The 24610-nt window shown below is 37.5% G+C and overlaps 2 protein-coding genes across 7 annotated transcripts in view; one reads left to right on the top strand and one right to left on the bottom strand.

Moving 5' to 3' along the window:
• ART3 (ADP-ribosyltransferase 3 (inactive)) overlaps positions 1 to 24610 on the top strand; it is a 151202-nt gene that overhangs the window by 6923 nt on the left and 119669 nt on the right. Inside the window, exon 1 of one of the 6 annotated variants that reach the window (XM_059159038.1) lies at positions 3794 to 3815. The exons of 3 other annotated variants lie outside the window; for them this stretch is intronic. The gene's annotated coding sequence lies outside the window, so the exon portion shown is untranslated. Of the gene's footprint in view, positions 1 to 3793; positions 3816 to 3859; positions 3962 to 20228; positions 20282 to 24610 lie in introns of those variants that run through there. 2 more of the 6 variants (XM_059159035.1, XM_059159037.1) reach the window with 2 other exon arrangements.
• CXCL10 (C-X-C motif chemokine ligand 10) lies at positions 12564 to 14935 on the bottom strand. The gene is made up of 4 exons (XM_059159041.1): positions 14783 to 14935; positions 14131 to 14257; positions 13818 to 13907; positions 12564 to 13358 (listed from the first exon to the last, which is right to left on the bottom strand). Exons 1-4 carry the CDS (start codon positions 14841 to 14843, stop codon positions 13340 to 13342), a joined length of 297 nt encoding a protein of 98 aa, XP_059015024.1. The 5' UTR covers positions 14844 to 14935; the 3' UTR covers positions 12564 to 13339.

Here is a 24610-nt window from a genome sequence, read left to right as displayed (position 1 = left end):
CTTTAAATTTTAATAAAGGAGGGGTACCTTGGTGGTTCAGTCCATTAAGTGTCTAACTCTTGCTTTTGGCTCAGGTGGTAATCTCAGGGTCATGTGACTGAGCCCTGGATAGGGCTCTGAGCTCTGTGCAGAGTCTGTTGGAGGTTTCTCTCTCTCCTTTTTTCTCTGCCCCTCCCTGCCTTGAACACACCCGGGTGTTCATGTACTCTCTAAATAAATGCAATCTTTAAAAAATTTTTTAATGAAACAAAATATTTGAAAAATAAAATGGGGCCACCTGGGTGGCTCAGTGGTTTAAAGCTTCTGCCTTCAGCTCAGGTCATGATCCCAGGGTCCTGGGATCAAGCCCCACATCGAGCTCTCTGCTCCACGGGGAGCCTGCTTCCTCCTCTCTCTGCCTGCCTCTCCACCTACTTGTAATCTCTGTCAAATAAATAAAATCTTTAAAAAATAAAATGTAGTTCTTTTGAGTTTAGATGTGCCTATTATGTTTGTAACAAATGAATGTTAATGTGTAGCATTAATAACAAAGTTTATTCCAAACACTTTGTTTTATTTTCTGAGAATCTTTCAGTCATGAGGATTGTATAAGCTTTATTTTTTGTAGTTCTTAGTTACAAAAATAATGTTACTGTTTTTCAAATTACAGAATTGAATGTGCATTTTCAAACTACATTTGGCATTCACTGAAAAGATTAAACGTACTTCTCCTGGTAGGAATCGTGGTTGTGCTCCCAGTTGAAAATTGTGCTCTAACATTTTCAACTCCTGTTATGATGTCTGCCATTGTGGATCTGTTCTATTTTACTTTTTTCTTTAGTTTTGTGGTATTTGTTAATTAGGCTTTCTGGTGTCTTGCATGTCGTTTGTTGAAAATAATTCATTCTTATTTTGTAAGTGTTTATTTTGAGTGACTTAGCGAGAGGTAGACATGATAATACTAATTTCTGTTTACTAAAAATGTATAATTCCAATTTAGTTTTTGCTTACATATATGTTTGGAATAAGTAAACAAAAACATGTATATATTATACACATATATGGTATACTTTTAGTGTCTGAGGTCTGTGACTTGGGATTTTAATGTTTCTAGTATCTTTTTTCCTCAATCCTCCTTTCTCTCCAAGCTACATAATTGTCTTAGTGTCATAAGTATGTTGAACTGTTTACAGAAGTCTGTATGTGTAGAGGGATGTTGTATATCTGTAATGCTGATTCTGTGATTCTTGCTTCCTGGCTAAGCTGAAGTTCTGCATGCTCCTCAATAAGAGATTCACTTAGAGTGAAGTTACTTTGAGCAGTCAGCTACACATTCTGCTTCCTTTGTCAGATCTTCCCTGAATATACTACAATTTTAGGTCATCTATCCCTTTCCTGAATAATTTTAAACTTATTTCAGCATTTATAATGTTGATCATCTTACCCTATTCTCATTAGTGTTCCTTCTGGGTAATGATTGAGCATTGATGAGATTAGGCAAGACAACATATATCCATATAAATTTCATTTATTTGTATTGATTACCCATCATCAGGAGATATAATTGCTCTTTAAGACCTAAATTCATGAGCAATATGTTTAGTATAATTTTTTATAACTTGTAATTGATGATTTCATTATGGATTGTTGAAGTAAATAAACAAGGAGGTTGTTAAATTGATGTTGCTTGGAAGTCTGTGCAAGCAAATCAAAGTCTGAGCCGGAGCCAATGCACTTGAATCTCAGAAAATTAAACTTAAGAACAACCAATCACAGACAACTAGATTTTCCCAAATACGGCAATTGCAAAAGTTATAGCCAATCAGATAATTTCCTTGATTTGCCTCTACATCTTCTTTATAAAAACTTCTTCCTGAGCTTCTGTCTATGGAATGTTCCTAAGCATTTTGGTTTGGCGCTACCCAGTTTGAATTGATGTATGCTCAAATAAACTTTTAACAACTTCAGTGTTCCTCAATTTGCCTTTTAACAGGACTATTCTTGTTGATTGCCCAGAAGTTTTCCAAGCTCCTCCCTAGAACTATTAAGGCAGGGCTAGGTAGATCACATATTATTCCGTCCCTACTTATTGTTGACTTCATTGCTGCATGGAATTTTATTTTTTCTTTCCTTTTCCAAAAAATTTTATTCATTTGAGAGAGAGGTGGGGGGGGCAACAGGGGGAGGGACAGATGGAGAGGGGAAGCAGACTGCCTGCTGATTGGGAGCCCGCTGCAGGGCTCCATCCCAGGACACTGAGGTCAGGACCTGAGTTGAAGTCAGAGACTTAACCGACTGAGCCACCCAGATGTTCCTGGAACTTTCTTATAATATCATTGACAAGAAGAGAAGTTCTATTACCTACACAGTATAGAGTGGCACATTCATGGTTTAGTCTTGCTTTTACCCTTTATTCCATTTAGGCAAGTTATAATTTTGATTTCTGTTAGGGTTAGGGTTAGGGTTATGATTGTAAGAATATAAATATTGTTTAATTTTATCTTTAAAACTTTACCTTGTTTTATACCCGTACAGGATTTTAGTGATATTACATGTTTGTCTGATTTAATACATATTTCTGCTATGCTCAACACATCTGTTACTTCCAACATAATATAATTCTTTTTCACCTGTTTTATTTACAAATACCACTTAATCTGAGTATTAGTATTTCTTATCTTTTGTTGGTGGTGACATTTGTTTTATATACATGTTTTGTTCCTTCAGCTAGATTTTTATAATTTTGAGGCCAGGTACCATGTCTTGTTTTTGTGCCAGTGGATCTTGATTAGTAAGTGCACAGTAATTATTAAGTTGAACTTCATTGCAACTGGGAATATTCTAGGAATATTTCCCTTTCATCTCATATAATAATTTAAAGGAGGTCTTTAATTTCTAATCACAAAGTTTTTGCCTGAGTGGTCCTAGAGGTTAAAAAGGGGGGATGTTATTTTGATTAATCAAATAGGCCAGATGGTCTTGGAAATTTTAGGAATACCTTGGAAATAACCACAAGTGTCTTCTTCAGGGCCCAGATCTTTGAGGTCAGCTTAGGTTTCTTAAATAATCCCCACACTGACCCAAGTATTTTCAGTATAATTTGCATGCAGGATTTCCCAGATATGAAGTAGTATATTGGTAACGCTATGGCTGAGATGAATGCTCTGCAAACTGATACGGTCGAGGTTATAGAACTCTGAGAGTCTGGTAAAAACTATGAATACATGTATATATTCATTTTGCTTATAATTTTAGGGAAGTAGTTGATCTCTAAAAATGACACATCCCAGGATGATCTGGTCTGGGAATAGCAGCATTGCAGATTCTTTAATTCTTAAATTCAGATTGATGTTAAGCTTTTTTCAACTCCCCTTTTTCTTTTCTCCTCCTTTCCCATTCTAAAGTTAACTAAGGGAGTTTCCTGCATCTGTGCCTAGAAAATGAGATAGCCATGTTATTCTGGCTTTAATTAGATTTGAGTGTCCTGGGAAAATGTTGCATAATATGTAAACAACATGCTCTTCTCTATGTCAAGTGAAAATAACAAGGTTGGTTTTTTTTTTTTTTAATTTTTTTTGAAAGAATTATCTTACAGGATGAAATTCAGGGTGGGAGGGACTTTCCCCTCCTCTGAACAGCTGTTGCTGCTATTAAAGCATTAAACTTAGTTTTGAAACATTATTTTTGAAAGTCAGATAAGCCCCTGCTTAAAACCTTAATTCTCTTCCCACGGGACTTCATAGTCCAATAAACAGTTTGCCAGTGCACATGTTGGATATTGTAATGGGAGAAGGTCATCATTACTTCTTTGCTTGTGTGGTGATTCAACAAGACTAGTAAGCTTCTCTTTATTTCCAAGTTTAGTTTCTCCTAAGACTCAAGAAGTATCTAAAGTCTTTGGAAAGTTGTCCTGTCTTTGGAGCGAGTATGTTTCCAAAGGATTCTAGCTATGGCAAATGCGAGTAACTTTTTTATTCATTAAGTGAGTATTGAGCATTATTATGTGTCTAGTACTCTTGTAGGTACCAACAATAAGTAGCAAATAAGACAGGTATAGTTTCTGCTCTTACAGACCTTCATGGAGATAGAGAATAAAGACATGACAAAATACATACTATGTTTACAGATGGTGATTGATCAAGAATGATAGAAGCAGTGCTATTTTCTTTTCTTTTCCTTTTTTTTTTTTTTTAAATTTGTCAGAGAGAGTGCAAGCGAGCTCAGGCAGACAGAATGGCAGGCAGTGGCAGAGGGAGAAGCAGGCTCCCTGCTGAGCAAGGAGCCCGATGTGGGACTCAATCGCAGGACGCTGGGATTATGACCTGATCCGAAGGCAGCTGCTCAACCAACTGAGCCACCCAAGTGTCCCAGTAGTGCTATTTTCAATAGATCGGTGAGGAAAGCTTTCTCCGAGAAGGTGATAATTTGAGTAGAGACCTGGATAAAGTGAAGGAATATGCTATGGGAATGTGTTTATTGTGCTTAAGAACCAGTAGGAGGCTGTATAGCTAGAATGGAGCCGTGAAAGGGAAACAGTAGGAATGATGTGGGAAATTTATGTAGCACTTTACAGACTGTATACTGTTGAAAGGCTGAGACCAGGGGATCTATAATCTCATTTGTGTTTTAAAAGTATTACTGGCTGTTGTGTAGAGAATAAATGATAGCTGGCAAGAGGGTGAGGAGGGAGACTAATAATGACATATTATTATTTAGTGACCTGAAATATATCCAGTAGTGGTTTAATGATTTTTTAATATAAGCAATTAAATTTTAATCTAGCATTGGACAAAAGTTTAGAGATACACACACACACACGCGTATGAGATATATATGATATATACAGTTCTGTTTTCAGTTCAGATCTTTCTCAGAGTTCAATAATTTCATGGTCATGAGAACATAAATCCTAGCCCTTTAAGATTAACACTTACTGTCTTAGACAGTTGGTTTTCTTTTGCTTTAATTTTTTTCTTATTAGAAAGTGAAAATGTTCTTTGTAGAAAATATGGAAAATAAAGTAAAAAGTAAAAATTACCTATAATTCTATCATCTAGATATAGAATTTTACCTAATTATTGGCTGTTATTTTGCTCACATTTCTGGAGGATTTCTATTTCTGGTTATATAGGTGAGAAGACAGAGGTGCAGGCCGACTTTAATTACTTGTTGAGAATCATCAGAGTAATTACTGTCATATTTTTAGTGCTTTATTGAGGTTCTCAGCTAGCCCCTGAGTAGAGTGAGAATAATGGTAGTTGCCAAGTTCCAGATACGAACAGTGAATTACCTAAGTATACCGTGACAAAATCAAGAGACACAATTATAATCATTTTTTTCCTTATCCTTAAAGCCATGTTCTTAGATCATGTTGCAATATAGAGATCATTGTGCATCGTGTATTTCCCTAGAAAAAAGAGATTCTGCCCCTCAGATATGTAACATGACTATAGAGGTGCACCTGGGCAGCTCAGCTGGTTGGGTGGCCAACTCTTGATTTCATCTCAGATCATGATCCAGGGTCCTGGGATAGAGCCCCACATGGGCTCTGTGCTCAGTGAGTTGCAGGTGGGGGAGTCTGCTTGGAGATTCTCTCTCTCCCTCTGCCATTCTCCATGCTTATGTGCGTACTCTCCTCCTCTCCTTAAAACAAATAAATCTTAAAAAACAAAATAACATGACTGTATTACAGTAGATGTGTCCATTTTTTCACTGTGTACCTCAAATTTTACTTACATCTACACATGATGATCTTTTAACTAGAAAAGGAATTCTTCATCTCTGATTTAATTTCTCTATTTTTAGACTTTTAAAAAAATATCTGTGTAGATTACTTTTTCTGAGCTAGATTTCCTCATTAGCCTTGTTTTTTTGCCTTACAATTAAAAAACTCATTTAAAAATTACATAGCTGTGGCAGAGACAAATACAATTTCTCTTACAATTTCTATCCCTTGTTGTGATTAGATAAGGCAATACCTTGTGCTGAACAAGGTAGTATGGAGTGCAGCATTTTCAAGCCAGTAAGCCACTTCCATCCTTGTATTTCCTTTCATGGCAATCTTCAACTGAGAGAGAGAGAGAGACTGTATTCTTGAGTCAACATAGAAGCTTGCCAACCTACGTGGAACTTTGTGTGAACAAAAATAAGCTTTCATTGTGTTAGGTCTTTAATATTTTGGGAGGTTTAGTACTACAGCATAGTCTAACAATCTTATATGTTATATTTTGGGTATGTTTTATAACATGTAAATAGTTTATAAATATACAATGGTGATGGCATGCTTAGCCAAAAAAAAAAAGGCTTGGATACTTGGGTTGCTCAGTCCACTGAGTGCCTTCAGCTTGGGTCATGATCCCAGGGTCCTGAGATCAAGTCCCACATCGGGGGTCTTTGCTCAGCAGGGAGCCTGCTTCTTCTTCTGCCAACTGTTCCCTCTGCTTGTGCACGCAGTCTCTCTCTCTGACAAATAAATAAAATCTTAAAAAAAAACCCCTTTCATAATCTACGTCTTGTCTCTCCATCATTTTCCACAGTATTACTATCTCTAATTTTATATTATTTCAAGTTGAAAGCACATATTTTTTCTTGTCTTTGATCATATTCTTTCCTCTGCTAGAGTTCATTTTTTTCCTTTTACCTGTTAGATATAATGCATCTTTTAAATTCCAGATCCCCATTATACTTTCCCAAGAAAGGCTTTCCTAATTTTCTCTTTTCTTATACATTTGCAAATTTTTCAGTCTACAGCATTTTTTCTGTTCAAATTTATTTACCTTTATCTCTCTCACTGATAGTAACTTAGGAACACATGATATATTCATTTTTATAACTTGGTATGTAGTGGATGCAATAGATATTTGTTAAATGAATGCTATGCTTTTTTTTTAATGCTATGCTTTTTGAACAGAGAGCATTTTACATCTCTATTGGTTAACGCCTTTGTGAAAATTAGTTGACTGTAGGCAATAAAATAGGGGACCTTTTGGGTAGACTTAGGGGTCAGGAAAAATAAATGAGAGAGCAGGAAGGAGAAATTTTGCCACTTCATATTTTTCCAATGATTTAGTTAAGGGTTCCATAGTAATGGTTATGTATGTACTGTATTTCTCTATTATATATCAGAATATTGCAGCACTCTTAGCATGCTCTCCCTTCTCTTTTTTTGGTATTGCATTAGATTTTAATTTTTTTCTCCAAATTTTTTTAATTGACATATAATGGATATAAAGTATTGTTCTTTTTAGGTGTATAACATAATTTGATGTTTATGTATGTTGTGAAATGATTATCCATAGTAAGTCATTATCCATAGTTAGAAATATTTTTTGTGATAAGAATTTTTAATATCTATTAAACTTTTGAATACTTTTGAAAACTTTTGAATACTAAATCCAGTATTTTTTTAAGATTTATTTTTATTTATTTGACAGAGAGAGAGAGAGATCATAAGTAAGCAGAGAGGCAGGCAGAGAGAGAGGGGAAGCAGGCTCTCTGCTCAGCAGAGAGCCTGATGCAGGACTTGATCCCAGTACTCTTAGATCATGACCTGAGTTGAAGGCAGAGGCTTAACCCACTGAGCCACCCAGATGCCCTCTATACAATATTTCTAAAAAAGATTTTACTTAATTATTTGAGAGACAGAGAGAAAAGCATGAGCTTGGGGGAGGGGCAGAGGGAGAAGGAGAAGCAGACACCCTGCTGACCAGGGACCCTTATGTGGGACCCTATCCCAGGATCCTGGAATCATGACCTGAACCAAGGTCAGATGCTTAACTGACTGAGCCACCCAGATGCCTTTTCTTTTCTGTTTCAAGGTTGTTTTGGCTATGTGAGGTCTTTTGTCATTCCATACATGTTTTGGGATTATTTGTTCTAGTTTTTTGAAAAATGCTGGTGGGATTTTGAGAGGGATTAAATGTGTAAACTGCTTTGGGTGGTACGGACATTTTAATAATATTTGTTCTTCTAATCCATGAGCATGGAACATCTTTCCATTTCTTTGTGTAATCTTGAATTTCTTTCATCGTGGTTTTATACTTTTTGGAGTATAGATCTTTTACCTCTTTGGTTTATTCCCTAAGTATCTTAATGGTTTTTGGTGCAATTGTAAATGAGACTGATTCTTTAATTTTTCTTCTGTTGTTTCATTCCAGCAACAGATCAGAGTGCCTGGGTGGCTCATTCGATTAGGTGTCTGCCTTCGGCTCAGGTCATCATCTCAGAGTCCCGGGGTTGAGTCCCACATAGAGCTCCCTGTTCAGCCAGGGATATGGGAGGTTCTGCTTCTCCTTCTCCCTCTGCCCCTCCCCCCCACTCACGTGTGTGAGCATGTGCTCTCTTTCAAATAAATGTAAGTCTTAAAAATGCAACAGATTGGGGTACCTGGGTGGCTTAGTGGGTTAAGCCTCTGCCTTTGGCTCAGGTCATGATCTCAGGGTCCTGGGATCGAGCCTCACATCATGCTCTCTGCTTAGCGGGGAGCCTGTTTCCTCCTCTCTCTCTGCCTGCCTCTCTGCCCACTTGTGATTTCTGTCTGTCAAATAAATAAATAAAATTTTAAAAAATGCAACAGATTTCCATGTGTTGATTTTGTATCCTCTGACTTCATTGAATTCGTGTATCAGTTTTAGCAGTTTTTCCATGGAGTCTTTCTGGTTTTGGTGTATAGTATTATGTTATCTACAAATAGTGAAATTTTGACGACTTCTTTGTCAATTTGGATGCCTTTTATTTCTTTTTGTTGTCTGATAGCTGTGGCTTGACTTCCAGTACTATGTTGAATAAAAATGGTTAGAGTGGACATCCCTGTCTTTTTCCTGACTGTAGAGGAAAAGCTTTCTGTTTTTCTCCATGGAGGATGATATTAACTCTGGGTTTTTCATATAAGGCCTTTATTATGTTGAGGTATGTTCCTTCTGACTCAACTTTGTTGAGGGTTTTTAGCTTGAGTAGGTATTTTGTCAGATGCTTTTTCTGCATCAAAATGTTCATATGGTGGTTCTTTTTATTTATGTGGTGTATCCTAGGTGATTGATTTGCAGATATTTTATTTTTTAAGTAGGCTCCACCCCCAGCCTGGAGCCCACTTTGGGGCTTGAACACATGACCCTGCGATCACGACCTGAGCTGAGATCAAGAGTTGGATGCTTAACCGACTAAGCCCCCTAGGCACCCTGATTGATTTGCAAGTATTGAACCACCCTTGCAATCCAGGAGTAAGTCCCATTGGATCATGTTGAATGATTTTTTTAAAGTGTATTGTTGGATTTGGTTTGCTACTATTTTTTCAGAATTTTTAGATCTGCACTCATCAAGGATATTGACCTATAATTCTCTTTTTTAGTTAAGCCCCCCCCCCTTTTTTTTTTTTAAGATTTCATTTATTAGAGAGGGAGAGAATCACACGTGCGCACAAGAGCAGGGTGAGGGGCGGGGGAGAAGCAGAGTCCCTGCTGAGCAGGGAGCCCGATGAGGGGCTTGATCTTGGAACTCTGGGATCATGACCCGAGCTGAAGGCAGGTAGTTAATCAGCGGAGCCACCCAGGTGCCCTCTTTAGTGATGTCTTTATCTGGTTTTGGTATTGGGATATTGTTGGCCTTGCAGAATGAATTTGGAAGTTTTCCTTTGTTTTCTATTTTTTGGGGTAGTTTGAGAAGAATAGGTATTCTTTTCTTTTTTTTTTTTTTAAGATTTTATTTATTTGACAGAGAGAAAGAGAGCATGCACGCACATGCGCATAGGACAGGGAGAGGGAGAGGGAGAAGCAGGCTTCCCACTGAGTAGGGGACCCATGTGGGACTCCATCCCAGGGCTCTGGGATCATGACTTAAGCTGAAGGCCACGCTTAACCAACTGAACCACCCAGGCCTGCCCCACTTCTTCTTTACATGTTTTGTAAAATTCGCCCATGAAGCTTCTTGGCCCTGGACTTCTGTTAGTTGGAAGATTATTAATTACTGATTAGTTCCTTCTCAGGTTATGGGTTTTTTCAAGTTTTCTATTTCTTCCTATTTCAATTTTGGTAGTTTATGCATTTCTAGGTATTTATCCATTTTTTTTTTCTAGGTTGTCCTATTGGCATGAAGTTTTGCATAATATTTTCTTAATTGTATTTCTGTTGGTTGTTATTTTTCCTCTCTCCTTTGTGATTTTATTAATTTGGGTCCTTTCTTTTTTCTTTTTGATAAGTCTTGTCAGAGGTTTATCAGTTTTATTAATTTCAAAGAATGATCTCCTTTCATTAATCTGTTCTTTTTTCTTTTTTAGTTCTTATATCATTTATTTCTGCTCTAGTCTATTGTTTTCTTTCCTTTTACTGACTTTAGGCTTCATTTGTTGTTATTTTTCTAGCTCTTCTAGGTGTAGGGTTAGGCTCTTTATTTGAGGTTTTTCTTGCTTCTTTTTTTTTTTTTTTTTTTTTAAAGATTTTATTTATTTATTTGACAGAGAGAGACCACAAGTAGGCAGAGAGGCAGGCAGAGAGAGAGAGGAGGAAGCAGGCTCCCCGCTGAGCAGAGAGCCCGATGCGGGACTCGATCCCAGGAACCTGAGATCATGACCTGAGCCGAAGGCAGCGGCGTAACCCACTGAGCCACCCGGGCGCCCTTTTTCTTGCTTCTTGATGTAGGCCTCTATTGCTATATACTTCCCTCTTAGGACCACTTTTGCTGCATCCCAGAGGTTTTGCACAGTTGTATCTTCATTTGTTTTCATTTATTTTTTTATTTCTTGTTTAGCCCATTCATTGGTAGCATGTTGTTTAATTTCCATGTATTTGTGATCTTTAATGAATTCAAAGAAATTAAAAATTTATAGATAAATTAAAAATTTGTAGATAAAAATTTGTAGATTAAAGAACAAATTCTCATGTACCACCTAAGCTTATCACCTAATCTCACCATCTAATCAAAAATAAAACTTTACCATAATTCAGAAGCCTCCTATGTGTTCCTCCTGTACTGCACTCATTTCTCACCTTCTGATGTAGTCACCCTCCTGAAATTTATGGAAGTCATTCCTTTGTTTTTGCTTGATTTCATCATATATGACTTCATTTCTAAATCCAGTGTGTAATGCCCATTTTAAAACTTCATAATAAATAGAATTATAGTGTATATAGTTTTTTGTGACATGCCTCTTTTGTGCAGGATTATTTTTGAGATACATCCATGTTTGATGTGGATAGTTATGTTTTATTTCCACTGTTGTATAGTATCCCTTGGGATTCATATACCTTGATTTATTTGTCTGTTCGATTTATGGACGTTTAGATTGTGTCCGGAGTTTTGCTGTTACGATGTTGCCATGATCTTCTCTGATATATGTCATATGCGAGAATATATCTATGGTATATACACAGTAGTAGAACTGCTAGGATATGGAGTGTGCAAATGATAAATTATTTATTTTATTTTTTATTTTTTTAAAAGATTTTATTTATTTATTTGACAGAGATCACCAGTAGGCAGAGAGGCAGGCAGAGAGAGAGAGGGAAGCAGGCTCCCCGCTGAGCAGAGGGCCCGATATGGGGCTCAATCCCAGGACCCTGGAATCATGACCCGAGCCAAAGGCAGAGGCCCTAACCCACTGAGCCACTTAGGCACCCCTGCACATGTTAAATTTTATAAGATAATACCAACGTGGTTTCCAAAGCAGTTAAAGCTGTTTCCTCTTTCACCAGCAGTGGAGTGGTATTCCTCATTGCTCTCTAGCCTTCCTGTCACTTGGTCTTTATCCACCTTAAAAGAGTTTTGTCAGTCTGGTGGTGTCAGATGGTATCCCAAAATGATTTGAATGCAGAAGTCCCTGATTATTAGTGATGTTAAGTATTTTTTATATTCAACTTGTGCATTTGTGCATTTTATTCCTTATTTTCTATTTCCCACTTTTCATTTAGTTGTTTATCCTTTCCTATTTTATTCATAGGAATTCTTTATATATTCTAGGTACTACTATTTTTTAAAAAGATTTTATTTATTTGAGAGTGAGAGAGAGCGTGAGAGAGACAGAGAGAGCATGAGAGGGGAGGTCAGAGGGAGAAGCAGACTCCCCATGGAGATGGGAGTCTGATGTGGGACTCGATCCCTGTACTACGGGATCATGACCCAAGCTGAAGGCAGTTGCCTAACCAACTGAGCCACGCAGGCACCATAGATGCTACTAATTTGCCATCTATGAATGTGTTGCAAATATTTCCTTAGTAACTAATTGGATATAGGAGGTGAGGCAGAAGTCATTTAAAATTACTTCCAGGTTTGGGCAACTGAGTGGTTGCTAGTGGCATTAAACTAGGACATTGAAAATAGGAGGAGAAATAAATCTGGGGAAAAGGAATTTGAGGTATTTTGGAGTTTGATGTTTCTGTGGGATATTCAGATGTCTATGAGACATCTCCACATAAGGGTCTGAAGCTCAGGCAAAGACTGTTAGGCCACATCAGTCCAAAGGAGTCTTATGTAATGGGCCTTTCCAAACACTGCAGTTGGAAGGAATATTATAATTCTCAAACTCATTTGTCATCTGCCCATTGGATTCTTTTATGAAATACATGTCGCAGTCAAATGACCCACCGGACACTTCATCTTAGTTATTATTTTATTACTTTTTTGATCTGTTTACAATTATGTAGTTTTTCTTAACATCTCCAAGAGAGCACAGTGTTTTAATTTTGAAACACATCTAGCATATTTGTCTTACATAACATGCAGAGTATATATCTAGATTTAAACATTTTTCATTGCACAGTCATGTGGTATTTAGTTATACAAGTTACTCCATAAACACTGAAAACAATTCGGAAACATGTATATCTAAAATTCTACTTTTGTAGCTTTTCATTAAATAATAGTATTTTCATGTCCATTTTCAGGTAGTTCTAGGTTCTTCTGTGTATTTGGAGTTGCATATATATAACTGCTAGAAGAATATGAGGCCCCTTGGGAGAAGATAGCAGTAGAAGCCCATGGAGTAAAAGTTTTTCTTAAAAAAACAGATTGTATTATGGCTATTTTGTGAAGTTCTGAGAACTCGGTGAAGTCCAGACGTGGAAATCTCTCTTAATATCATTGAGAAGATGGGACAGGTGAGGAGCGTGTCAGTAGCAGGGCTAGGACCTGGTACGTTCACTAAAAATACAGTACCTCACCATAGCTTATAGTGCCTGGACAGAAGGATGACCTGTCCACCTCCCTCAAGGAGTAGTAGCAGCTAAATTGGTGACAGCGGTTGGTCACCTTTTAGGAGAACTGCAATCCAGGAACAGTTAGGGCTTGCATATATCGTATGCAGGACAGTGATGGCAGAGGTAGTCTCTTTCTGGTCCATCTTTATCAACATTATAGTCGTTATGTTCTCTGTTCAAGGAGATGTTTTAGACCTGTAAGAAGAGAAAGGAGGTATAAAAGTGTGTTACAATCGGCTCTGGCTTCAGCCTGGGTTCTGCTTGGGACATTCTGAGCCCCCAGGCAAAGTGTTTGGTGAGCTTTACTGCTACTGTATCGTCATTGTAGATTATAGGAGCTGCTTTTTTAAGGCCAAGAAAGGCCTCCAAAAAGTGGGTAATTTTTTACCATATTCAGTAGGGGCAATTTCAGTAGCTTTGCTTGAGTAGTTAAAGCTCTGCCTCAGGGTCGACAGTTCTACATAGGTAAGGTAACTTTTGATACTACACAAGATGATATCTTCATACAACAGTAAATCGAGGTAGAGGCAGGCATGGTGGTAAACACACTTTCAAGCCAAGGATCCCACTGGAAAACTCAATGCAAATATTTCTGAATTCCCCAGATTGACATTTCTTAAAGAGCAGTTCTTCTGCAAAGAACAGCAAACCTACCTTTCCTTGCTAATTGCTTTCAATAAAATCTTGATTTTCTTAGACGCAGGATTCAGGCATCTTTTCTCCCCATTCTTTTTCAGTGTGGCGCTGTAGAAGTAAGAAAGAGTTAAAATATTTAAAACAGTCTTGGGTCAGTAAAATAGATGGGAATATAGTTTTTAGATCAGACATTTATGTTTCAATCTAGATGTTTACCTTTGTTACACAGAAGTCTTAGAATCATTAAAAACCCTTTACTGATTGCATGATCATACTACTCTAATATATGATTACAACCAGGGAAGTGATATTCAGATGGCATTTCACTCACATGATCTCAACACGTGGACAAGATTGACTTGCTGGAATCACCTCAAGTTTTTCTAAGGACCTTGGATTTATAGATCCATCACTGATCTTGATACAAGTACAGCGTGTAGTTCTAGAGAGAGGTACTCCTGTGGGAAAAAGAGGTACAGACAGCAAGGGAGGTTAGTGCAGTTTTCATTTTAGGCATTTAATGTGGATTGGGTAGTGCTTAGCAGAACCAATATCCCCGTGTCATTTGAGTCAGTCAGAGAAAGAATAATCCCATTATAACACAGCTCTGAATGATTAATTAGTTGGTTATATGAAAGAATGGAATTGCAACTTGTGAAATGTAAATTCATACCCCTGAGCCCAGTTCTTATGGTTAATTAAGCTGAGTTGACTACAGAAGTATCTGTGTCATCCTCTCTTTCCTCATTCCCTTACATTTCTCTGTCTGTCCTCTTACCCTTCCTCTTCTGCTCCTCCTCTGTTTTATTCCATTTGCTTTTCTGACTGTCCACTCTGTTGCCAGAGGGATTCTCTTCTTACTTACCTTTCATTTATAGGCAGGCTGTAATACTATTGCAAATAAACCGTTCTCGTAATTAATTGAATTTATACCCAGTCGTATTTCTGATCTTACAAATTAAGTATCTCTTCATGTTCCTTACCTTGAGTTCCATTCAGAGTCAGAAAGATAAGGCAGAAGATAAGAACAGCACTTTGGTTCATGATGCTGTGACTGGAGGTTCCCCTGCAGTAGGCTCAGGAAGTCTTAAGCAGTGGAGTGTCTCAGAAGATCTGGAGCCAGGATGCCCTATTTATTTGTAAAGGCGCTTTCCCTCGATAACTCTGATTGGATAACATTATAGTTGACTCAGCAAAACCTGCAGCCTGTTCCTTGGGGAAGTCCCGTGTTGCAGAGTCAAAGGAATTGTTAATATTTATTGTGACTTTGAGCTGTGGAATTTCCCTCCATCTCCTTGTTCACTCGGAGTGAGTTAGGTTTCACTTTCCAGAACATGACTGGTTTCTTGAAAAACAGTTCATTGTGTGTAAGTTTTTTCAATGAAAAAAAATTTAATGAATCTTTCTGAATGAAACTTTGCTTCTCATCTTTTGCCTCCTGCAAAATAAAGATGTCAACTTAATCCTCAAGTCAGAGTCCTAAATACAGTTTTTTTCCCCAAGGTTTTTGTTTAAATTCCAGTTAGTTAACATTCAGTGTAGTAGTAGTTGTGGGTATAGAATTTAGTGATTCATCACTTACATACAACACCTATGCCCATCACAAGTGTCCTTCCTAATCCCCATCACCTATTTAACCCCACCTCCTGCCCACCTCTCCTCTAGCAACCCTCAGTTTGTTGTCTCTATGGTTAAGAGTTAGAAAGATGAATCCCCAGCTTTTGTATCAGCATGGGTAGGACTGGAGGACATTATGCTAAGTGAAATAAGTCAAGTAGAGAAAGTCAATTATATGGTTTCACTTACTTGTGGAGCATAAGGAATAACATGGAGGACATTAGGAAAAGGAGAGGAAAAGTGAATTGGGGGAAATTGGAGGGAGAGACAAACTATGAGAGACCGTGGACTTTGAGAAACAAACTCAGGATTTTGGACGGGAGGGGGTGTGGGGTGTTGGGTGAGCCTGGTGGTGGGTATTAAGGAGGGCACGTATGGCATGGAGCACTGGGCATGGTGCATGAACAATGAATCTTGGAACCCTGAAAAAAAATTAAAACATTTAAAAAAAGAGCCCGTTTCTTGTTTTGCCTCTCTTCCCCCCCCCCCCCATCCATTTGTTTTGTTTCTTAAGTTCCGCATGTAAGTGAAATCATAGGCATTTGTCTTTCTCTGGTATGATACTGTCTAGTGCCGTCCACACCACTGCACATGGTGAGACTTCATTCTTTTTTATAGCTAAGTAACAGTTGTTGGTTTTTTAAAAATATTTTATTCATTTATTTGACACAGAGAGAGAGAGAGATGATCACAAGTAGGCAGAGAGGCAGCGGGGGAGTGGGAGGAAGCAGGAGATCATGACCTGAGCTGAAGGCAGAGGCTTAATCATCTGAGTCACCCAGGCTCTCCAGCTAAGTAACAGTTTTAAAATGAGTATATCTTAATGCTGTGTTTTGAATCTATTTTAATTTGCAGCATTAAGTCATGAATATAAATATATTCATTCACCTCATGGGTTCCAGGGATGTCATATATTTTCTCTTTTTATCCCTACAATAACCTGTAAGAAAATACGAAAATTATCTTTATTTTATATATGGAAGAAGAACCTCAGGTAAGATTTGTGTTAGGTCATACAAAGGTTGAAATCCATTTAGTTTACTTATGATGTTTTTTCTTAATATTTGTTTTAAACTTTTGTAATTTCTTTTAGAGCCTAAGAAAGTTTTAAAAGTTCTTTAGTAATAGCAATTTTTCATCCTTTGTAGGTGAATCTAATTTTTGGAAATAAGAGTTTAGCCACACCTTTCCTTTTGATCAAATACTATAAATAGGTTTGGTCTTCTTGAACAAGTTCAAAGATCTGGAATTGGTAAGTTTCAAAGAATTCCAGAATGTTTTGAACACTCATGACTTAATTAGAATAACTGAATAGTCCCCTACATATAACTATTTTGAGGGAAAACACTACTTGTTTGGATATCTGATTTCTCTTAGTGTTGGTAAGTAAATTTTGTGTGGTTTAGAAAAATCCCTGAATGAAACGTCATAAGGAATGTCTAGAATGCCATAAAAAAAGGATTAATAGCCATGATAAGATTATTGCAAAAAACAAAGGATTTCCTTTTTGAAGAAAATGTTTATTTTTTTAAAAGTTTTTAAAAAATATTTATTTATTTATTTGATAGAGAGAGAGAGAGAGAGAGGGAGAGCGTTCACGCACAAGCCAGGAGAGCAGCAGGCAGAGGGAGAGGGAGAAGCAGGCTTCCCACAGACAGAGAACACACCGACAACATGGGGCTCAGTCCTAGGACCCTGGGGTCATGGTCTGAGCTGAAGGTAGACACTTAACGGACTGAACCACCCAGGTGCCCCTGGAGAAAAATATTAAAAAGGGGCATGAATAGAGAGACCTTGGGAGAACAGGATGGAAACAGGTTGGTTTAACATTGATACAATTCAAAGATATTGTCACATGCAAAGCAGAGGATAAAAAGTGTCAGTTGTTAAACTGGTAAAGAAATTAGCACAATTTTAACAGGGCAAAATAGGGGCAAAAATCAGTTTCTTAGTATTCAGTAGCACTTGGCCGATTATTCACAGCAGGTAGCGTCAGTAGGAAGCAGGTGATACCCAGATGGTGTACTATGCTGGGCCCAGCAGTGGAAATTCAGTATCCAAGGGATATAGTAGTTTGTTTTTGTCAGCGATTGGCAGTAGGGGACCCAAGGTGACATGCTGTTCGGAATGTAGGCATCATCATGCTTCAATGGGCAATCTCGCGCAAGTGAATACTTGGAACCTGGGGAAATATCTGGGAGGCCTTTCCATAGTCCGTTAAGCTGCAACAATCTAGAGATAGGCCAGGTTGAGGCTGAGTTTCATCCTCGGATTAAACTCGTTTAGCTGGTAGATACTGGTGTAGAGCTTGGCACAGATACCATGAGGAGCACATATCTGCAAACTAGGCACACGTAAAACTTGACACCTCAAATGTAGGAATGTTGTCATCAGAACAATGACAAAGTTGTTGCTTGGGGCAGGCCAACATTGCTCAGTCTGTGCCAGGGCGAAGCTCTCAGGTCAGCAAGTCAGGGGAACTCGCTGGGGGAAACTGGGAAGACAAAAGGAAGGGGAATGAGACAGGAACTGCCAGATCCCAGAAGACTTTCACATGGCAGAGACTTTCTTCTGATGAGGGAAGGGCTCAGGAGAGAGACCGTGGTATGGAAGGGACCTCCCATAGCTCTTTGTGCAGGATAAGAAATTAGATTGTGAGAAAAAAGGCCAGAATTTTTAGAGAAATGTTTGACATTCAAGGATGGAAGAGTTTCTGAACAATTCCAACATTAAAAAAAAAAAAGTGATAAGTTTACTTTTGTCTGTTTTTAAATTCTCAGCTAACATGCTCTCTCAAACAGAGTTTGAGGCAGATTAGCTATGAAGTGGACTAGATATGTTATTAATGAGAAAATATTTCTTACTGGTTTTTTAAGTTAAACATTACAGAGCAAAAACTGGGCCAGACTATGTTCGAAGTGCTTTATGATTATTGACTCAGTTATTCCTTAAATAATGACTCATTTAATCCAGAAACTTTAATTCTGAAGGCCATGTTCTTTTTCTAACATCTTAACTTTATTTTACTTTTTTCAGTGTTCTAAGATTCACTGTTAATGCGCCACGCCCAGTGCTCCATGCAGTCCGCGCTCTCCTTAAGACCCACCAGGCTCACCCCTCCCCCACCCTCTTTCCTCGAAAACCCTCAGTTTGTTTCCAAGTCCAGTCTCTCATGGTTCGTCTTCCTGGGATCCTAACCCTTTTTATCACATATGTCATTTACAAATATATTTTTCCACTTAGTAGGTTGCCTTTTAGTTTTGTTGATTGCATCCTTTGCCATGAAGAAGCTTTTTATTTTGATGCAGTCCCAGTGGACTTTTATTTGCTTTTATTGCTTTTATTTCCCTTGCCTCAGCAGACACATGTAGAAAAATGTTGCTACAGCCAATGTCCGAGAAATCACTGTCTGTGTTCTCTTCTAGGATTTTTATGGTTTCACATCTCATATTTAGGTTCCCAGTCGGTTTTGAGTTTCTTTTTTGTGTTTCTTCTAAGAAATTGGCCTACTTTCTTTAGCATGTAGCTGTCCAATTTCCTCAACACCATTTGTTGAAAAGACTCTTTTCCTTATTGCATATTCTTTCCTCCTTTGCTGAAGAATAATTAACCATAAAATTGTTGGTTTATTTTTGGGTGTTCTATTTTATTTATCGATGTGTCTGTTTTTTGTGCTGTACTATACTATTCAGTTACCACAGCTATGTAACATAACTTGAAGTCTGGAATTGTGATGCCGCCAGTTTTGTTCTGCTTTTTCAAAATTGGTTTGACTCTCTGAGGGTCTTTTGTGGTTCCATACAAATTTTAGGATTATTATTTTATAGTTCTTTGAAAAATACTGATAGGGAGTATATTAAATGATTGCTTTGGGTAGTATAGACTTTTTTTTTTTGTTAAAGATTTTATTTATTTATTTGACAGACAGAGATCACAAGCAGGCAGAGAGGCAGGCAGAGAGAGAGGAGGAAGCAGGAAGCAGGCTCCCCGCTGAGCAGAGAGCCCGATGCGGGGCTCGATCCCAGGACCCTGAGATCATGACCTGAGCCGAAGACAGTGGCTTAACCCACTGAGCCATCCAGGCGCCCCGGGTAGTATAGACTTTTTAATGATTTTTTTTTTAATAGTCCGTGAACACAGGAATGTCTTTGTTTTTGTTGTCTTGAATTTCTTTCATCAGTGGTTTTGTAGTTTTCAGAGTACAGGTGTTTACTTTCAAGTTTATTTCTAGAAATTTTGTTTTTGGTACAATTATAGTTGGAATTGTTTTTTTAATTTCATTTTCTGTTGCTTCATTATTTGTGTACAGGAATGCAATGGATTTCTAAACAGTGCTTTTTTTTTTTTTTAAGATTTTATCCATTTATTTGACAGACAGATCACAAATAGGCAGAGAGGCAGGCAGAGAGAGAGAGGAGGGGAGAAGCAGGCTCCCCACTGAGTGGAGAGCCTGATGTGGGGCTGGATCCCAGGACCCTGGGATCACGACCTGAGCCAAAGGCAGAGGCCCCAGCCCACTAAGCCACCCAGGCTCTCCTATACAGTGCTTTTATATCCTGAATTCATTTATCAGCTCTAGTAGTTTTTTGGTGGAGTTTTTAGGATTTTCTATCTTTAGTACCATCTCATCTGCAGAATGAAAGCTTTACTTCTTCCTTGCTAAATTGGATGCCTTTTTATTTCTTTTTGTTGTCTGATTACTGTGGCTAGGACTTCCAGTACTCTGTTGAATAAAATCAATGAGAGTACACATCCTTGTTTTCTTTCTTTTTTTTTTTTCTCTTGTTGCTGACATTAGAGAAACCATCTCTGTTTTTCAGCAGAAGTGTGACACTGGTGGTATATAAGCCCTGAATTATGTCGAGGTATGTTTCCTCTAGAACCGTTTTGATGAGGGTTTTATTACAAATGAATGTTCTGTGTCCTGTGGTTCTTTTCCTTCATCTTGTTGATGTGTGATAAATCACACTGATTTGTGAATATTGATCCACACTTGCCTCTCGTGAATAGATCCAACTTGATCACAGTGAATGATTGTTTTAATGTATTGTTAGATTTGGTTTGCTAGTGTTTTGTTGAGGAGTTTTTGTTTCTATGTTCATCAGAGTTATTGGCCCATGGTTCTCTTTTTTTTGTGGTGTGTTTATCTGTTTTTGGTATCAGGATGATACTGATCTCATAGAATGAATTTGGAAGTTTTCCTTCCTCAATTTTTCTTTCTTTTCTTTCTTTTCTTTTTTTTTTTTTTTTTGAGTATTCAGAAGAATGAGTATTAACTCTTTTTTAAGTGATAGAACTTGTCTGTGAGGCCATCTGGTCCTAGAGTTTTGTCTTTTGGGAGGTTTATTTTTCTTAATTCAATTAGCCAACATCATTAATTTCAGATGTAGAGTTGAGTAAATTCATCAGTTGCATATTAAAACCCAGTGCTCATCACATGACGTGCTCTTCTTAATATGCATCACCCAGTTACCCCAGCCGCCCACCCACCTCCCTTCTAGCAACCCTTAATTTCTTTCCCATAGTTAAGTCTCTCATGTCTCCCTCTCTGATTTCTTCCCATTTGTTTTCCCTCTCTTTCCTGATGATCCTTTTTGCTGGTTCTTACATTCTTCATATGAGTGAAACCATAATGTTAATTGTCTTTCTCTGACATTTTACTCAGCATAATACCTTCCAGTTCCATTCCTCTTGATGTAAATGGTAGGATTTATCTTTCTGATGGCTCAGTAAAGGAGTTTTTTTTTTTTTTAAATTATGCTTCAGTTCCATTACTGGTAACCCATCTGACCAATTTCTGTTTCTTCCTGATTCAGTTTTGGTAGGTTATGTGTTTCCAGGTATACCAATTCTTCTAGGTTGTAGAGTTTTTTCACATGTAAATTTTCATAATTTTCTTAAAATGGTTCATATTTCTTTGGTGTTGGTTGTTGTTTCTCTTTTTTCATTAGTGATTTTGTTTATTTGGGTCTGCTCTCTCTTTTTGTTGAGTGTGGCTACCTACAGGTTTATTGATTTTATTGATGTGTTCAAAGAACCAGCTGGTTTCATAATCTGTTCTATTATTTTTTTCTTTTGGTTCCTATATCATTTATTTCTGCTCTAATTTTTGTTATTTTTTTCTGGTTTTGAATTTTGTTATTTTTCTAGATTCTTTAGGTATAAGGTCAGGTTGTTTATTTGAGTTTTTTCTTTTTTCTTGATGTAGGTCTGTATTGATAATAACTTCCCTCTTTGAACTGCTCCCAAGGTTTTTGAATGGTTGTGTTTTCATTTTCATTTGTTTCCATGTAATTTTTGATTTCTTCTTTGATTTTTTTGGTAGGCCCATTCATTATTCAGTAGCATGTTATTTAACTTCCATGTATTTGGGCCCTTTACAGATTTTTTCTTGTGGTTGATTTCTAGTTTCATAGCATTGTGTTCAGAAAAGATGTGTGTTATGACTTCGATCTTTTTGAATTTATTAAGATTTGTTTTGTGGCCTAATATGTGATTTTTTCTGGAGAATGTTCCACATGCATTTGAGAAGAACATGTATTCTGCTGTTTTAGGATGCAATGTTCCACATATATATGTTAAATTTATCTGGTCCATTGTGTCATTCCGAGCAAATGTTCTTTTATTGATTTCCTGTTTGGATGATCTGTCCATTGATGTAAGTGAGGTGTTAAAGTCCCCAACTATTGTATTACTGTTGATGATTTCCTTTACATTTGTTGTTATTTACTTTATGTATTTGGGTCCTCCCATCCTGAGTGCATAAATATTTTCAATTATGTCATCTTTTTGGGTTGTCTTCTTTTTGATTGTGTAGCATACTTTTTTTTTAAAGATTTTATTTATTTATTTGACAGACAGAGATCACAAGTAGGCAGAGAGGCAGGCAGAGAGAGAGGAGGAAACAGGCTCCCTGCTGAGCAGAGAGCCCGATGCGGGACTCAATCCCAGGACCCTGAGATCATGACCTGAGCCGAAGGCAGACGCTTAACCCACTGAGCCACCCAGGCGCCCGTAGGGTACTTTTTTTGTCACTTGTTACAGTTTTTGTTTTAATTTATTCTATTGTAAGTATTGCTACCCTTTCTTTCTTTTTTTCTTTTTAAAAATTCATTTACTTATTTATTTGAGAGAGAGAGAGCATGAGATGGGGGAGGGTTAGAGAGAAGCCAACTCCCTGTTGAGGGGGGGAGCCCAGTGTGGGGCTTGATCCCAGGGCCCTGGGATTATGACCTGAGCCGAAGGCAGATGCTTAACTGACCAAGCCACCCAGGCACCCCATACTCTGAGTTTCTTTTGACATCCATTTCCATGATCAATGTTTCTCTGCCCTCTCACTTTCAATCTGCAGGTGTCTTTAGATCTGAAATGGTTCTCTTGTAAGGCAGCATATAAATAGGTTTTTAAAAATCTACTTTGTCATTCAGAGTCTTTTGATTTGAATGTTCATTTATGTTCAAAATAATCATTGACAAATGCATATTTATTGAAAATTTTGGTACTTGTTTTATGGTTTTTTGTTGTGTTATTTTTCAAGGCTGCTGTGTAGAGCATGGGAGAGGGGAATGAAAACAGGGCAGTGAAAAGTGCCACAGAGTTCTGTTCTTACTGAGATAAGCTGTGTCTTAGATGTTTTCCATACTGCTGCAAACTTTTGGCTAATTTGAAGAGTTCTGAAAAAAGTTGGTTTTGATAGATTTTTTTCCCCCCAATGCTCTTTTTTCTTTTATAGAGGAGATTTTCAGAGGTCATTACTCCATCATTCCAGTGTACTTTCTATTGAGTTAGTTTTTTTGTTTTCCTTTTTTTTTAAAGACTCTATTTATTAGAGAGAGAGCACACACATACATGAGCAGAGGGAGAAGAAGCGGGAGAAACAGACTTCCTGCTGAGCAGAGAACCCAATGTGTGGCCTGATCCCAAGACCCCAGGATCATGACCTGAGCTGAGGGCAGATGCTTAACAACTGAGCCACCCAGTCGTCCCTATGTTCTTCTTCTTTTTCTTTCTTTTTGAGGTAAAATGTATGTATACATATATACATACATATATATGTGTATGTATATATGTATATATGTATATATACATATGTATGTATGTATGTATATCTACATACATATATATGTATATATATCTGTATAATATAGATATTATATATAAAAGATATAGATTTATATCTATATAAAATGTATATTAAAAATGTATATATGTAGAGAGAGAAATGTTTAGATCTTCATTGTACTGTTAAATGAATCTCACAAATGCATACAGTTGTATAATCCAAATCCTTGTCAGGTTATAGAATATCACTAACACTCCAGGAACTCCCTTCATGCCACTTGCCAGTCTGTCCTCACGCCATCTCCTCTACTCCTGACACTGTTGCTCTTCTGAATTTTTTTAACTATAGATTTGTTTTGTCTTTTTTAGAACTTCGTATAAATGGGACCATTCCAATATGTGCTATTCAGTGCAAGGCTTCTTTTTCCCAGCAGATGTTTTAGATTCATCCATGTAGTTGCATGAATCCGTATTTTGTCTTTATTGCTGCATAGTATTCCATTGCACAAAAAGGTTTATCCATTCTCTTGTTGATGGACACCTCAACTGTTTCCACATTTCAGTTGTTAGTATAAAACTAAGCCTATGGAAAAAGGCCGAGTCACATTCCTCTAGGGACTAAATTGCCCCCACCTGGAGGCTTTGCTAAGGGCAAAGGGCAATCCTAGCCTGACTGACACTTAGCCTCAGCCTGTAAGGATCTGTAAGTCTACTTACAGATCTGTAAGTCTACTAACCATTCCTTTGGAAACTTTATCTCTAAACCCTCCGAGATACATGTTGACAAACATTTCCAAGCATATGGCCCACTGATACACATCAAAAGGGTCTTACATAAAGGTTTTATTACTTACCAGTAATAAATAACCAGTAATGAATAACCTTTTTCCCAAACAATCGCTAGCCCCTCAAGGTCTTGGAAACCTTACTTCCAAAATTCCTTAGAGACTTACGCCATCCCTAATCTCTTCCCAATTTGCAGTCCTCACATCCCCAGGGCAGCAGCTCTAAACTGTTTTTTGCACCAAAGACATCTCAAGAATTCTTTCTTGTCCGTTGGCTCCAAACTCTATGTCATTGAACTTTATCTATATTCTAAGACTTCATCATATGGAAATATTCGGTAAATATTG

The sequence above is a fragment of the Mustela lutreola genome, chromosome 1 (genome assembly GCF_030435805.1).
Source record: "Mustela lutreola isolate mMusLut2 chromosome 1, mMusLut2.pri, whole genome shotgun sequence".
In the NCBI taxonomy this organism is placed as follows: Eukaryota; Metazoa; Chordata; class Mammalia; order Carnivora; family Mustelidae; genus Mustela; species Mustela lutreola.
Note: the sequence above shows the minus strand (reverse complement) of the source record. Positions and strands in the feature narration are given on the sequence as shown.

Excerpts from the sequence above, each read along its gene's own strand:
- CXCL10 (XM_059159041.1), bottom strand. The coding sequence starts at position 14,843 with ATGAACCAAAGTGCTGTTCTTATCTTCTGCCTTATCTTTCTGACTCTG. Across the intron at positions 14,258-14,782 it reads GACTCTGAATGGAACTCAAG|GAGTACCTCTCTCTAGAACT; the intron begins GTAAGGAACATG and ends TTTTTCCCACAG. Across the intron at positions 13,908-14,130 it reads TGTCCACGTGTTGAGATCAT|CGCCACACTGAAAAAGAATG; the intron begins GTGAGTGAAATG and ends TTACTTCTACAG.